Genomic DNA, 17,085 nt, shown 5'->3' with positions numbered 1-17,085 from the left:
AAAAACGAATCATTGAAACCAATAAAACATATAAAAATGATGCCAGCAATGGTTTCAAGTGTTGCCACTTCCATTTTTTTTTGTAATTTTCCTCACAATTTTTCGCCTGTTTTTAGCCAAGGTTTTCCGACGTTTTTTATATGGAGTTTGACAGCATTCCGCTTGAAAAGCTGCACAGAATACTCAGCTTTAGGTAAGGTTAGGTTAGTATGCTGAATAGAATACTAAAGCCAAAACAGAATGATCGCGTTGAGTTTTGTATTTGAGCGTTGAGTTGGAAAATGCAACTCTGCAAGCAAATCTCACAAAAACTGCACGTAAAAGTTAAATAGTGTAATAGTGTAGAGTTTCTAGTGAAGTAGAAGTTTTTAAGTAGAGTGAAGTAGAGTTTTTAGATATCAAAGTTAAAAATTGTTTTTGAGCGTCACGTTGAAAATTGCAAATCTGCCAATAAATATCAAAAAATTTGATTTTTTTTGGGTTTCTTTGACCAAAATGTTGCTATTTACATATAAAAATTAATATGGCGCTAACCAATTTATCAGCTGCTTAGGTACAAGCTTACACACATATATACAAGCTTACACACATAAGCAAAACCAGTCAATGTAGACATGACATAAAATGCACACACACAACCAAAACTCGTTCATAGATAGTGCACTTTGCAAGAAAAAATTATAATCAGCTGGTTGCTGTTGGTCAATACATATTGACCTGGGTCAATCAAATTAAAGGTGTCACATTTGTACAACAACCACAAATCATATGGTGCAATCCGCCATCTTGCCATCAAGCTGATCGCATTTGCCAACACACACAAAAAAATTTGTGTACGTACATGCGCAGAGAATATGGGAGAAAGAAGATGGCAACAAAGAGAATGCAATTAAAAATCTGGCATATTAGTACCGTCAAACCTAGCCGGCTGTTAACAGCTGTTCGCGTGAGGCCACCTTTTTAAATCAACCTTGAAAAGTAACGAGCAAAAACAATAATTTTTAAATTTAACGCCTTAAAAACCCGTATATACGGCAACACAGAATGACGTTCGATTTCTGCCGTCAAAGTTGAATATTCTTTAACATTTGAGCACTGCTTTTGTGGAATTTGTCAGCTGAATTGCATTTTTCAACGCGAAATTCATAAGCAAAGCACAACGCGCTCATTCTGTTTTGGCCTGTAACCTACTTTCAAATTTGAACGCGTTTAAGGGCGCAAAATATATGATTTGAATATGTTTGCTATTCAAAAATTGTTTTGAAGTCCGTAAATTAGAGAAATTATTTTATCATTTTATTACTAAACCACATTATGAACAATTTCCATTGAAATTAATTTTGGAAATGATATAAATAAGCTGATTTTTAGTAATTCGTGTAAAGCAAACTCAACCCACAGAACGCGTGTGAGAGCATCTAATTGCTTCAGCACGCATAAGTGCTTCGCGTGGTATGTAACTCGAGCTTTATGCTATGTCTACATTCACCCGTTTTGCTTGAGATATTTTGAAAAGTGCATTTTTTCACTCTCCAACATAAATGTTACGATGTACTTTTGTTCAGATATTTTTCTCGCTTTATCTGTAAAATTTTGTTTATTTTATAACTTTTTTTTGGAAAAAATTAAATTTTTAAATTTTCAAGTTTTTTTGCCTGTTAGGGCGAGATCATTAAATTTTACAATTTTTGTTTGTTTATCTTTTGAGACGAGCTGAATGGTCGAAGATGCAGATGGAAAAGTAAAGCCAAGATACCAACACACACCAACCACTATGGGACGCGTTTCGTCTTTAGTTAGAAGACTTTTCAACCATATTAGGTGTGATGGCTTCAAGGGCCGCGCGTTGGTATGCTGTATTTAAATCGTATTTAATTGCGAAAACGCATCTATGATACAATTACCACATTAACCAAGCTCGACAACCCTGCTTATTAGCTGTACCTTTTCCATTGCATTTATTTTTGTGTAATGGCAGACATTCTGTCTGTGGTAAATTACATTTTCTTCCGTACCACACATGATTTAGTTCATCTGTTGGAAGTTGTATTGATGGCTTCTAACGCTAAGACAACGGCAATGGCTCTCGCCGTTGCTCCGTGGCCCATGGTTCGAATCCTGGCCGGGCTCTGCCGAATTTTTAATTTTTCAAGTTTTTTTTTGCCTGTTAGGACGAGATCATCAAATTTTACAATTTTTGTTTGTTTCTCTTTCAAGACGAGCTGAATGATCGAAGATGCAAATGGAAAAGGAAAGCCAAAGGTAGCAACACACACCAACCACTATGGGACGCGTTTCGTCTTTGGTTAGAAGACTTTTCAACCATTTTAGGTGTGATGGTTTGTTTTTTACATTATTTAGAGCTATGTTAATTTAGCACAATTTAGGTGTTTATGCCATGTCTACATTTGCTGTGTTCGGGAACTCAAAAATTTGTGCAAATATTTAATGGAAGTCGTTCGCGTACTTTATTTGCCAGCAGAAGAGAGCGCGCGGGAGCAAATTTTGGCAGTTAGAAAATAGAGAACCTGCAAATTTCTACTGGGACATTTTTGCCAGCACAAAAAAAAAGTCCTATGCTCAAAACAGCTTTGGTCTAAACATAGTATAAAATACTTTCAAATTTTCCATTATGTGAACACCCTCATTGAATTTATCCAAAACAAGTGGCAACATTGACATTTTAACAAAACAAATTTTAAGTGTTCTGCAATTTCTTTCTTGCGTATTTTTAATTGTATTTGCATTAAACAAAATGTGAGTAAAAACATACATATACACCTTGTAGTATTTTTGAGAATAGTTCTTTAAGACTTGTACAATATGCTCATAGATGTTTCCTTGGCTTTATAATTGATCAATACGGTGGCAAATATTCAGTTCTCTACTATGTTGTTAGAATCACATGTGAAAATATGAGAACTTGCCCGCTTTTTTGCTCACTTCGACGTTTCTGGGGTTATCGTACTGAGGGCGATATTCAAGAGAATCCTACTTGAATTAAAACGCATAACGCTTAACGTTAGTATTGGGTGTGTGGAAATATTTTGGCACTGGCATTTCAAAATGTTTTTACAATAGTTTTGTGCTTTCTACTTTTTGATCTTGCTGCTGTTCACATATTAAGAAAATTTTATAACTATGGTGTAACAAATTAATTAAAATGTCTACTAAACTGGTGTGACTTTTCATACAAGAATATTGTTGTTGATTTGGCTTTAGTGGTTTGACGCTTTTGTTTCATTTAGTTGCCTCTTTAATAGAACTCAGTCAGATTTTAGACAATATGGCAACTTTAGCATCGCTTTCTTCCCAAAAAACCAATAAAATCTTCGACTAAAGATAACAAAGTGAAGGAGGAAACAAGTGAAATTTTAAATTATTACAGTTAGCGATATATTAGCGCCCTTTATTTGCATTGTTTTACTGAGAAGCGAAAGAAGCAGGTAAGACCAATGTGTGGATCAAAATCCGTGCATGGACAATGGCCATAAAATTAACGCCCCTAATTTTTTTCTTTGCATTTGCTGCTTTCCATATTTTTTGACTGTTGTGTGCATTCTGATGTGTCATCATAATCAATCGTGCTGTGATAACTGTAAAAAACGACAAACCAACAACAAATTACGTTGCATTGCAATTGATTGCCCAAATTTTTGGAAATAAAAAATCACAGTAAACATGGATTTTGGAGATGATTTTGTTGCCCCCGCCTCTACCACAGCTGGAGAAGAGGTGGATCCAGCAGCTGAATTTTTGGCCCAAGAGAAAGCCATTTTGGGCGATCTAGAAGCTGAGATCAGTGGCAGCACAACAAACGTCACCCAAGCAGCAGCTGCTGCATCCGATGATGCTGGTCTACTGGGTGGAGATATGAATGAGTTGAATGCTGGCAGTGGTGGTGGCAATGGAGGCTTGGAGTCCTCTACTGGCAGCTTTGAAATGATTGGAGGTGATAACAATGACATCAATCCCATCTCGGGTCCTCCCCCTTCACGTATCGAACCTGAAAAGATACGCAAGTGGCGCGAAGAGCAACAGCAACGTTTGGAAGAGAAGGATCGTGAGGAGGAACGCAAAAAGGAGGAGTTGCGTCAACAGGCCAAAAAGGAACTAGAGGATTGGTTGCGTCAGACCGAAGAGTCCATAGCCAAGACCAAATCTGCTGCACGTAGTGCCGAAAAACAAGCAGCTGCCTTAGAAAATGGTGGAGCCATGGAACCAGGCACCGAATGGGAACGCATTGCCAAGTTGTGTGACTTCAATCCCAAAGTGAATAAATCGGGCAAAGATGTTTCCCGTATGCGGTCCATATACTTGCATCTGAAACAAAATCCCATTCCCATTAGAACTCAAAAGGCATAAGGTAGCGGAAGATAATGCGATATCTAAGTAGCTGATTTTTAGCTCCACTCGAATTCACAAGACGCTGGCTAGTATTGTTGATTTGTTTGTGTTCGGTAAAGATGATGTTGATGACGATGTTGGAGTGGTCGGTCCAGTCTAGTAGTATTCTATGATTTATAATTATATATGTTTCTCTCTCCATTTATGTTTATCTCTCAAACAAATTCCATTTAATTTCCAAAATAAATTTATCGATATGTTTATTATATTACAAAAACATACACACACACACAAAATGGTTAAATAAATATTGTAGATTTATTATATTAATAAAAAATCTATATTCATGAGCAACAAAATACATATACACATAAATAACGTATACAAGAAACTTCAGAAGTTGGTTAAATTCTGGGTACGCATTCATTAGAGTTGAAATTTTGGCTGATATTGAAAGCGAATCTTACCACCCTTACAACCCTGGGAACACACATTGTGCCCATAAATACCGAGGAGTCTTCGAAGGAAATTGGAGTGGCATTCGACGTTAAAAGTTCCTGGGTATTACAGGGACATTTGAGTATCTATACAAATAACATTTTTAGAAAATTTTTATAGAAATAAGATTTTTACAAAATTTTCTAAAGAAATGAAATTTTTACAAAATTTTCTAAAGAAATGAAATTTGACAAAATTTTCCATAAAAATAAAATGCTGACAAAAATTTCTATAGAAATAAAATTTTGACAAAATTTTCTATAGAAATAAAATTTTGACAAAATTTTCTATAGAAATAAAATTTTGATAAAATTTTCAATAGAAATAAAATTTTGACAAAATTTTCTATAGAAATAAAATTTTGACAAAATTTTCTATAGAAATAAAATTTTGACAAAATTTTCTATAGAATTAAAATTATGACAAAATTTTCTATAGAAATAAAATTTTGACAAAATTTTCTATAGAAATAAAATTTTGACAAAATTTTCTATAGAAAAATTTTCTATAAAAATTTTCTATAGAAATAAAATTTTAACAAAATTTTCTATAGAAATAAAATTTTGACAAAATTTTCTATAGAAATAAAATTTTGACAAAATTTTCTATAGAAATAAAATTTTGACAAAATTTTCTATAGAATTAAAATTATGACAAAATTTTCTATAGAAATAAAATTTTGACAAAATTTTCTATAGAAATAAAATTTTGACAAAATTTTCTATAGAAATAAAATTTTGACAAAATTTTCTATAGAAATAAAATTTTGACAAAATTTTCTATAGAAATAAAATTTTGACAAAATTTTCTATAGAAAAATTTTCTATAAAAATTTTCTATAGAAATAAAATTTGACAAAATTTTCTATAGAAATAAAATTTGACAAAATTTTCTATAGAAATAAAATTTTGACAAAATTTTCTATAGAAATAAAATTTTGACAAAATTTTCTATAGAAATAAAATTTTGACAAAATTTTCTATAGAAATAAAATTTTGACAAAATTTTCTATAGAAATAAAATTTTGACAAAATTTTCTATAGAAATAAAATTTTGACAAAATTTTCTATAGAAATAAAATTTTGACAGAATTTTCTATAGAAATAAAATTTTGACAAAATTTTCTATAGAAATAAAATTTTGACAAAATTTTCTATAGAAATAAAATTTTGACAAAATTTTCTATAGAAATAAAATTTTGACAAAATTTTCTATAGAAATAAAATTTTGACAAAATTTTCTATAGAAATAAAATTTTGACAAAATTTTCTATAGAAATAAAATTTTGACAAAATTTTCTATAGAAATAAAATTTTGACAAAATTTTCTATAGAAATAAAATTTTGACAAAATTTTCTATAGAAATAAAATTTTGACAAAATTTTCTATAGAAATAAAATTTTGACAAAATTTTCTATAGAAATAAAATTTTGACAAAATTTTCTATAGAAATAAAATTTTGACAAAATTTTCTATAGAAATAAAATTTTGACAAAATTTTCTATAGAAATAAAATTTTGACAAAATTTTCTATAGAAAAATTTTCTATAAAAATTTTCTATAGAAATAAAATTTTGACAAAATTTTCTATAGAAATAAAATTTTGACAAAATTTTCTATAGAAATAAAATTTTGACAAAATTTTCTATAGAAATAAAATTTTGACAAAATTTTCTATAGAAATAAAATTTTGACAAAATTTTCTATAGAAATAAAATTTTGACAAAATTTTCTATAGAAATAAAATGTTGACAAAATTTTCTATAGAAATAAAATTTTGACAAAATTTTCTATAGAAATAAAATTTTGATAAAATTTTCAATAGAAATAAAATTTTGACAAAATTTTCAATAGAAATAAAATTTTGACAAAATTTTCAATAGAAATAAAATTTTGACAAAATTTTCTATAGAAATAAAATTTTGACAAAATTTTCTATAGAAATAAAATTTTGACAAAATTTTCTATAGAAATAAAATTTTGACAAAATTTTCTATAGAAATAAAATTTTGACAAAATTTTCTATAGAAATAAAATTTTGACAAAATTTTCTATAGAAATAAAATTTTGACAAAATTTTCTATAGAAATAAAATTTTGACAAAATTTTCTATAGAAATAAAATTTTGACAAAATTTTCTATAGAAATAAAATTTTGATAAAATTTTCAATAGAAATAAAATTTTGACAAAATTTTCTATAGAAATAAAATTTTGACAAAATTTTCTATAGAAATAAAATTTTGACAAAATTTTCTATAGAAATAAAATTTTGACAAAATTTTCTATAGAAATAAAATTTTGACAAAATTTTCTATAGAAATAAAATTTTGACAAAATTTTCTATAGAAATAAAATTTTGACAAAATTTTCTATAGAAATAAAATTTTGACAAAATTTTCTATAGAAATAAAATTTTGATAAAATTTTCAATAGAAATAAAATTTTGACAAAATTTTCTATAGAAATAAAATTTTGACAAAATTTTCTATAGAAATAAAATTTTGACAAAATTTTCTATAGAAATAAAATTTTGACAAAATTTTCTATAGAAATAAAATTTTGACAAAATTTTCTATAGAAATAAAATTTTGACAAAATTTTCTATAGAAATAAAATTTTGACAAAATTTTCTATAGAAATAAAATTTTGACAAAATTTTCTATAGAAATAAAATTGTGACAAAATTTTCTATAGAAATAAAATTTTGACAAAATTTTCTATAGAAATAAAATTTTGACAAAATTTTCTATAGAAATAAAATTTTGACAAAATTTTCTATAGAAATAAAATTTTGACAAAATTTTCTATAGAAATAAAATTTTGACAAAATTTTCTATAGAAATAAAATTTTGACAAAATTTTCTATAGAAATGAAAATTTGACAAAATTTTCTATAGAAATAAAATTTTGACAAAATTTTCTATAGAAATAAAATTTTGACAAAATTTTCTATAGAAATAAAATTTTGACAAAATTTTCTATAGAAATAAAATTTTGACAAAATTTTCTATAGAAATAAAATTTTGACAAAATTTTCTATAGAAATAAAATTTTGACAAAATTTTCTATAGAAATAAAATTTTGACAAAATTTTCTATAGAAATAAAATTTTGACAAAATTTTCTATGGAAATAAAATTTTGACAAAATTTTCAATAGAAATAAAATTTTGACAAAATTTTCTATAGAAATAAAATTTTGACAAAATTTTCTATAGAAATAAAATTTTGACAAAATTTTCTATAGAAATAAAATTTTGACAAAATTTTCTATAGAAATAAAATTTTGACAAAATTTTCTATAGAAATAAAATTTTGACAAAATTTTCTATAGAAATAAAATTTTGACAAAATTTTCTATAGAAATAAAATTTTGATAAAATTTTCAATAGAAATAAAATTTTGACAAAATTTTCTATAGAAATAAAATTTTGACAAAATTTTCTATAGAAATAAAATTTTGACAAAATTTTCTATAGAAATAAAATTTTGACAAAATTTTCTATAGAAATAAAATTTTGACAAAATTTTCTATAGAAATAAAATTTTGACAAAATTTTCTATAGAATTAAAATTATGACAAAATTTTCTATAGAAATAAAATTTTGACAAAATTTTCTATAGAAATAAAATTTTGACAAAATTTTCTATAGAAAAATTTTCTATAAAAATTTTCTATAGAAATAAAATTTTGACAAAATTTTCTATAGAAATAAAATTTTGACAAAATTTTCTATAGAAATAAAATTTTGACAAAATTTTCTATAGAAATAAAATTTTGACAAAATTTTCTATAGAAATAAAATTTTGACAAAATTTTCTATAGAAATAAAATTTTGACAAAATTTTCTATAGAAATAAAATTTTGACAAAATTTTCTATAGAAATAAAATTTTGACAAAATTTTCTATAGAAATAAAATTTTGACAAAATTTTCTATAGAAATAAAATTTTGACAAAATTTTCTATAGAAATAAAATTTTGACAAAATTTTCTATAGAAATAAAATTTTGACAAAATTTTCTATAGAAATAAAATTTTGACAAAATTTTCTATAGAAATAAAATTTTGACAAAATTTTCTATAGAAATAAAATTTTGACAAAATTTTCTATAGAAATAAAATTTTGACAAAATTTTCTATAGAAATAAAATTTTGACAAAATTTTCTATAGAAATAAAATTTTGACAAAATTTTCTATAGAAATAAAATTTTGACAAAATTTTCTATAGAAATAAAATTTTGACAAAATTTTCTATAGAAATAAAATTTTGACAAAATTTTCTATAGAAATAAAATTTTGACAAAATTTTCTATAGAAATAAAATTTTGACAAAATTTTCTATAGAAATAAAATTTTGACAAAATTTTCTATAGAAATAAAATGTTGACAAAATTTTCTATAGAAATAAAATTTTGACAAAATTTTCTATAGAAATAAAATTTTGACAAAATTATCTATAGAAATAAAATTTTGACAAAATTTTCTATAGAAATAAAATTTTGACAAAATTTTCTATAGAAATAAAATTTTGACAAAATTTTCTATAGAAATAAAATTTTGACAAAATTTTCTATAGAAATAAAATTTTGACAAAATTTTCTATAGAAATAAAATTTTGACAAAATTTTCTATAGAAATAAAATTTTGACAAAATTTTCTATAGAAATAAAATTTTGACAAAATTTTCTATAGAAATAAAATTTTGACAAAATTTTCTATAGAAATGAAAATTTGACAAAATTTTCTATAGAAATGAAATTTTGACATTTTCTATAGAAATAAAATTTTGACAAAATTTTCTATAGAAATAAAATTTTGACAAAATTTTCTATAGAAATAAAATTTTGACAAAATTTTCTATAGAAATAAAATTTTGACAAAATTTTCTATAGAAATAAAATTTTGACAAAATTTTCTATAGAAATAAAATTTTGGCAAAATTTTCTATAGAAATAAAATTTTGACAAAATTTTCTATAGAAATAAAATTTTGACAAAATTTTCTATAGAAATAAAATTTTGACAAAATTTTCTATAGAAATAAAATTTTGACAAAATTTTCTATAGAAATAAAATTTTGACAAAATTTTCTATAGAAATGAAAATTTGACAAAATTTTCTATAGAAATGAAATTTTGACATTTTCTATAGAAATAAAATTTTGACAAAATTTTCTATAGAAATAAAATTTTGACAAAATTTTCTATAGAAATAAAATTTTGACAAAATTTTCTATAGAAATAAAATTTTGACAAAATTTTCTATAGAAATAAAATTTTGACAGAATTTTCTATAGAAATAAAATTTTGACAAAATTTTCTATAGAAATAAAATTTTGACAAAATTTTCTATAGAAATAAAATTTTGACAAAATTTTCTATAGATATAAAATTTTGACAAAATTTTCTATAGAAATAAAATTTTGACAAAATTTTCTATAGAAATAAAATTTTGACAAAATTTTCTATAGAAATAAAATGTTGACAAAATTTTCTATAGAAATAAAATTTTGACAAAATTTTCTATAGAAATGAAATTTTGACATTTTCTATAGAAATAAAATTTTGACAAAATTCTCTATAGAAATAAAATTTTGACAAAATTTTCTATAGAAATAAAATTTTTACAAAATTTTCTATAGAAATAAAATTTTGACAAAATTTTCTATAGAAATAAAATTTTGACAAAATTTTCTATAGAAATAAAATTTTGACAAAATTTTCTATAGAAATAAAATTTTGACAAAATTTTCTATAGAAATAAAATTTTGACAAAATTTTCTATAGAAATAAAATTTTGACAAAATTTTCTATAGAAATAAAATTTTGACAAAATTTTCTATAGAAATAAAATGTTGACAAAATTTTCTATAGAAATAAAATTTTGACAAAATTTTCTATAGAAATAAAATTTTGATAAAATTTTCAATAGAAATAAAATTTTGACAAAATTTTCAATAGAAATAAAATTTTGACAAAATTTTCAATAGAAATAAATAGAAAAATATAAAAAATTACAAAATTTGATATTTTTAATTTGAACAAATTTTTGTCTAATAATCTGCATTCTTACTTTCAGCTCACCATGACCACAAATGGTCTTGAGTCAAAGTCGTCTACTCACAGCTCCCCAGGCCAACTTATACCCTTGATGAATTGCAAGCGGCAAGATTATCTACACTGGGATGATTATTTTATGGCCACCGCAGTTTTATCTTCGCAACGTAGCAAGGACCCTGTGACCCAAGTGGGTGCTGTCATCGTGAATGAGGACAATCGTATTGTGGCCATCGGTTACAATGGCTTTCCCAGTCGCTGTGAAGATGATGAGTTCCCCTGGTATAAACTGTCGGAAATAGAGGATCAACTGGACAAGGATCAGCAACTGGATCCAATGAATGATAAGAAAATGTTTGTAGTGCACGCCGAGGCCAATGCGATATTGAATAAGAATTGTGCCAATTTAAAGAATACACGACTCTACACGACTCTCTTTCCCTGCAATGAATGCGCCAAACTTATAGTGCAGTCGGGCATATCGAAAGTTTTCTATATCTCCGATAAGTATGCTGACAAACCAATATATCGTGCGTCGCGCCTTATGTTTGGTAAAGCTCGCATCGAGTGTGAGCGTTATGTGCCGAAACAAAAGAAAATCGTTATAGACTTCGATAGGATATTGAATGAGGATTTGAATCTGACACAGGAAATAGAGAATTTCAGGCTGTAGAAGGGATAAGGAAGAAGATCTTAAAGGTCGAATGGGTGCACAACCTCTTACGAGGGGACTTCAACCAGTCAGCATAATAGTTTTAAAAATATTTAAGTGACAAAAATTGAATCTTTGTTTAAAACAGTGATAGCGAACAGTTGTGCAAATGCCTATGAATGCCGCTGATATAAGGAAGAAATTCTGCTTGCCCCGACACATGCGCAAAATAAACTTCTGTCGGCTCATAGTTAAATCAAAGGGAACTTCGAGGTACTTCGTCTTGCATCGGCACATGTAGAATTTATAGCCTCTAGCAGCAATCGCAGGTATTTGCCCAAGTACCCGTCATTGCTTAAGAATATCAACTTAGTTTAATTGGCTAAAATTGTTTTTTTTTTATATATATGGCTGTATAATTTTATGTATATGGATGTCTGTATGTAGTCATGTGTGTTTATTTATTACATCATAAGTTAAAAAAATTGTTTTGTTCATTTTAAACTTTAGACAAATAAATTAAATTACGCTCAGACTCAGCATTCACTAATAGAAGGTTGTCACTTACAAAAACATAAAGTGGATAGGTCCCATGAACATAAAGATTGTCAAAATCTGCTAATTGTGAATAGGCCAGTTCGGATACTTTTCCAGTAAAAATTGCCAGTTAAAATTTACAGGAGTAAAAGTCATATTACTCTTTAAAAAAATTGCAAGTAAAAGAATGCGAACGACTTCCAGTGAAAATTATCAGAAAAACAGCTGATTTTTGTTTTGATTGGTTTTTTGTTTGCTTACTTGGAAAACAATTTTTTCAAATCAAAAATGCCGGCGGTACTTATGAGGTGTTTGCCTTAGATAAACGTCAATTTATTGGCCCGAGAGTGAAAAGGATAGATGGGGGAGCCATTCGTCGTATCTGTGATCTCCGTGCCGCTGGACAGCCATCTCAAATTACCTTGCAATCCCATGGCAACCGGTTGTACGTACTGCATTGTCTCGATGGAGTCCTTCAGTGTACAGCACTGTACAACAACAACAACAATCGTGCATCGTGCATGAAGCTACGAATGCCATCCGTGACGCTAAGTGGCGCAAAGCGCTGGTTCCAGACAGACTCACTGATGCTGAAGAATCTGGCTCTGCCCGGAGTCGATTACCTTGCAACTGTCCTCAGCCTATCTGAACACTATTATAGTATGGACGATGGACAGTCCGATCCCGCTACTGAAGCCCGAAAAGGACACGAGCAAGGTGGAGTCGTACAGAACGATCTGCGTTCTCTCATCAGTAGCCAAGACGCATGAGGGACTACTTCTTCCGCTCCTCTTTTTGGACAATTTCTATTCGCCGAGCATCAACATGCATTTCGAATGGTGCACAATTGCTTTACATGCCATCACCGTATACAAAAGTCGAAACAACGTTCTCAAGTCCGTTGTCGACAGCACTTGGTGTGTAGACAAAGAAACCTTGGACTAACCCTATTGTGGCTAGACAAATTGCTGCGACCACTGATGCTAGGCTAAGGGAGCTTACTATTTGGTCATGTGGTGGCTACGGGCACTGAGTTATGATTGAAGATATCTGTATCCGTTCACAATTGGCCGACTAATTTGCACCAATTTTTTCTAATTCCACTGTGCGTCACTTGTTTAACTGCCCAGCTAGACCCACTCAATTTCATGGCAGCACCTTCCCTCCTTAACAAATTCAAAGGAACGCTGTTGGTTTCATAATAGCTCTCCGATGAGGATGATTCCATCAAAACACTTAAGAAACCAATAATTGCTCTTTTCTTGGTGACTGGATAAATAATTCCGCAAATTTTGCACTTACCTTCTAATGTAGAACAACCGACTTGAGGTTAAAACTACAACTTCTTTTGTCGAGTATCAATATCAATAAACAATATCTATATATTTTACTTCCCTCTGCCTTTGTGATCCGTTTTGCCGTTAGCTTTTGTATTTTCATGTAACGGCTGCTTTTCATACAACAGCTGACTTTTACAAAACATCTGTTCAAAGTTGCAAATTTCTGCTGGCAAAAAAAGTCCCAGTACAAATTTTTCTATTTTCGAACTGTCAAAATTTGGTCTCTCTCTCTCGCTCCTTTCTGCTGGCAAATAAAGTACGCGAACGACTTCCAGTAAAAATTTGTACAAATTTGCACAAATTTTTGAGTTCCCGAACACAGCTATTATTAACTTCGTTAAAGTAAACACCAAATAATTGTCCGTCGTTTAGTTAACGAATTTCTATTCGTTACCGAAAACAGGCTATTGAATAGCAAATTCGTTGAATTTACTGTTATCGCTTTTTAACTAAACGATTTTCGTTAAAACACTTTACTAAATTCACCTACAGTAAGTGATTCTGAGTTGATTCGTATGCTTATCAATGGGTCTAGCTATCTTCCTTCTGGGTGTTACCAACAAATGCACTATGTTATAATACCCTGTACCACAGTGGTAATATATTGTATTGAAAAAATTTGTCGACGCCGATTATATGAAAAATCCGCAATTACTTTTTGGGCAACCCAATATATGTTATTTGTATTTTTTAAAACATTTCTTGTTCTAATTCTAATCTTGTAATAGTTTTTTTCAATTTCTTTTGTTTTATAATGCATTTTTTTCAATATGTTAAACGACAACTCGACTACAATTTAAATATGGTATTTTAACGCCTAAAAATTTTGCATTGCAACCCTTTGCAGTTTTTTAACATGGCCCCCATCATCAGCTGTAAGTCAACATAAAACTGTACAAAAGCCGAAAGGCCAACACACAAAGGTTTGCCAATGCTAGACACACGCAATCACACACAACAAGCACATGTTTAAGTGGAGTACGCAACTCAAACGAAATTTTCGGCTGTAGCCAAGACTTATATTTCTCCACTGAAAAATAGCTGTGAAGACGATGGTAGAGATGGCGACAAACATCGATTTATAATTTTGCCCTATTTTTAATCATTTTTGGCTAATATAGTACATATGTGCTGATATGAAACGTTTTCATAAGCAAATAACTTTATTTCATATTGCATGGATCTATCATAGCATACATTTTCATTCGTAATGGCAAGAAAAAATTTACAATGCCTATGATTTCACCCTGTTACGCAAAGAAAATTTCAATTTCAAACGAAATTTTCGCTTAGGATATGTCAATTCATTTCTTATGGTAACGAAAATTTCGCCAGAGTTGCATACTGCCCTTTAACGACGCCACACCACACCACATACAGCACCACACCGCTTGCAAAGTATGCTGGCTAACCCCCCCCCTTCTTGTTTGTTAACAGCTTGAAATATACAAAACAAAAATCATATGTTTTCTCGTGTTATGTCCTGTTGGCGCTCTAATGTCAACCATTACCATATAAATGGCAGCAGGCGATAACAGAAAGCAAAGGATGAACAACTGTTGGCGGCATAAACTTTACACTTGGGCAATATTTATTTTGTTGGCGCTACATTGCCAACAACATCAGCATAACGATTTCAGTTAACTTAAGAACATTGAACAGAGCGGACGTGTACGTTTTGAGCGCGGAAATTTTGTTCTCGGGTCGTTCGTTCATCATCTATCTACGAGTGTAAGAGAAGAGATAATAATGTGATGTGATGATGATGCAAGCAATGAAATGAGAATGAAAGTGAAAAATGTTTCAATAAAACATAAATAATAAACAGTGGCTAATTTGAAATGAAAATATAATAAAAAAAATAAAAACCAACAAGACAAAAACAAGGCAAAAAAAAAACACTTGAATGCAAATGTTAATAAATGGAATCGCGTGTGTGTATAAATGTGTGTGCGATACCGAGAGTAAAATAACGGAACTGGTGGTCGTTTGTCTTATTTTAGTTTAAAAGCAGTCAAAGCAACAACAACAATAACAGTGGAAGTAGATAGGCGCTTTATTTTTGTTTTCTTTTTACATCCCAACAAAAAAAAAGCAAAACAAACAAAGTGCGTGAGTGCACTTGGGATTTTGCAGAGACTGTTGTTTTGATGTTATGGGAGGTTTGTTGTTATTGCTGCTTTTAAGAGAAGCCGGTAGGGTTTATTTCCCCATCAGGCACTAGTCCAACATATTTTCTTACAAATAAGCCGGGCGTTTTTGGTCGGTGTTTCGGTTTGGCCACAGTGAATCCTACATAGCGTTTATGTAAACATTTTGTTTTGTTTTTTTTTTCTTATTTGTTTATTTTTCATGTTCACGCATAACTGACCCCCTGTGCCTCCCTTCGCACTTTGTAAAGTTGCGTGTGCCGATTTGTGTTTCCAATTGGGTCCATTGGGTGTGTGTTTTTATGGCATTATACTAAAGAAAACAAAAAATCATAATTTGAATTATGAAATTGCTCAACATAAAACAAAAGCGAACCGTATTTTTTTTATTCTCTAGATTCGATATAACGACAATAACGAAGAAAAAATAAATATCTGTAAAACATTTTTCATTTGGTTGCTTATAGCCAGCCGTCTGCTTTCTTCCATCTCGCTACAAAACCAGGAATTCCATAACAAAGAAAGTGTGAATATTTTCTTGTTGTTGCTGTTGCATCTTAAATTAAGTGCATATCGCGAGTGAGTGTGTGTCTGAGTGTGGGTGGTGGTGTTGCCACCACACATCATTTTGTTCCTCTGCTTGCTGTTGTGTTTTTTAAATCGTCTCTCTTGTCACGCCTACCTACCCCAATCATCGTATTGGGAAAAACCACCATCAAAATTGTCCCATTTCATTTTGGAAAGCAAAACAAAAAATAGCAGACAAAATAAAAAGGTAAGTCCACTTTGCCATTATAAGTAGGTACATGTACGTACCATACATGTGTAATTAGTTCATTATCTATAAATTGTTGTAGTACAAGGGGAGAAAAAACAAAATTATTTTTAGAAATGTCAACACAAAATCGTGAGAATAATGCATTTTACTGAACACAAGTAAATAAATGTTTCAATGCGTTTATCATCATAGACATAGAGCAAAATTTTTGTTTTTTTTTTGGAAGTATATTTTCCCTGTGAATCAGAAGTCTGAACGAAACTCGCCAAATTTATCCGAATTCAGACCGAAGTGTGTCCGAATTCTTAACGAAAAATATATGGAGTGGTTGACACGATTTCAGAACGAAATGTCGGAGGGAAATCTGGTGTTTTTGCCAACACTTCGTATCCAATGATCTCTGATTGAATTCGGATGTATTTTTCGCAGTGTCGTATCGAATTCTGGCGGAATTGGGAAATAACATCTTCTAAAACTCGTTTGGAAATCTTACCGAATTTTTTGATTTCTCATATTGTAATAACCCAGTGTACTATGGGGCCAATGACATGAATTGAAGGCAAAAAGTGAATTTTTCAAGTGAAGAATTTGAACAAAATAATAACGGAAATCTATTGTCAACACTCTGAAGCAGTAAGAAATTAAAAACAAGTAAAAGCGTGCCAAGTTCGGCCGGGCCGAATCTTATATACCCTCCACCATGGATCGCATTTGTCGAGTTCTTT

At 29.0% G+C, this 17,085-nt stretch overlaps 2 protein-coding genes across 2 annotated transcripts; both read left to right on the top strand.

Annotated features, from left to right (window-relative positions):
- Nucleotides 1–2,668: 2,668 nt before the first annotated feature.
- LOC106092831 (probable deoxycytidylate deaminase) lies at nt 2,669–12,105 on the top strand. Its single transcript, XM_013259758.2, has 2 exons — nt 2,669–2,757; nt 10,926–12,105. The coding sequence occupies exon 2, from the start codon at nt 10,932–10,934 to the stop codon at nt 11,574–11,576; it is 645 nt and encodes a 214-aa protein (XP_013115212.1). The 5' UTR covers nt 2,669–2,757; nt 10,926–10,931; the 3' UTR covers nt 11,577–12,105.
- LOC106092830 (clathrin light chain) lies at nt 3,281–4,708 on the top strand. The gene is made up of 2 exons (XM_013259757.2): nt 3,281–3,446; nt 3,677–4,708. Exon 2 carries the CDS (start codon nt 3,682–3,684, stop codon nt 4,363–4,365), a length of 684 nt encoding a protein of 227 aa, XP_013115211.2. The 5' UTR covers nt 3,281–3,446; nt 3,677–3,681; the 3' UTR covers nt 4,366–4,708.
- Nucleotides 12,106–17,085: the final 4,980 nt, after the last annotated feature.

The sequence above is a fragment of the Stomoxys calcitrans genome, chromosome 1 (assembly GCF_963082655.1).
Source record: "Stomoxys calcitrans chromosome 1, idStoCalc2.1, whole genome shotgun sequence".
NCBI lineage: Eukaryota > Metazoa > Arthropoda > Insecta > Diptera > Muscidae > Stomoxys > Stomoxys calcitrans.
The sequence above is the reverse complement of the archived record's forward strand: the minus strand, read 5'-3'. Positions and strand labels throughout refer to the sequence as shown.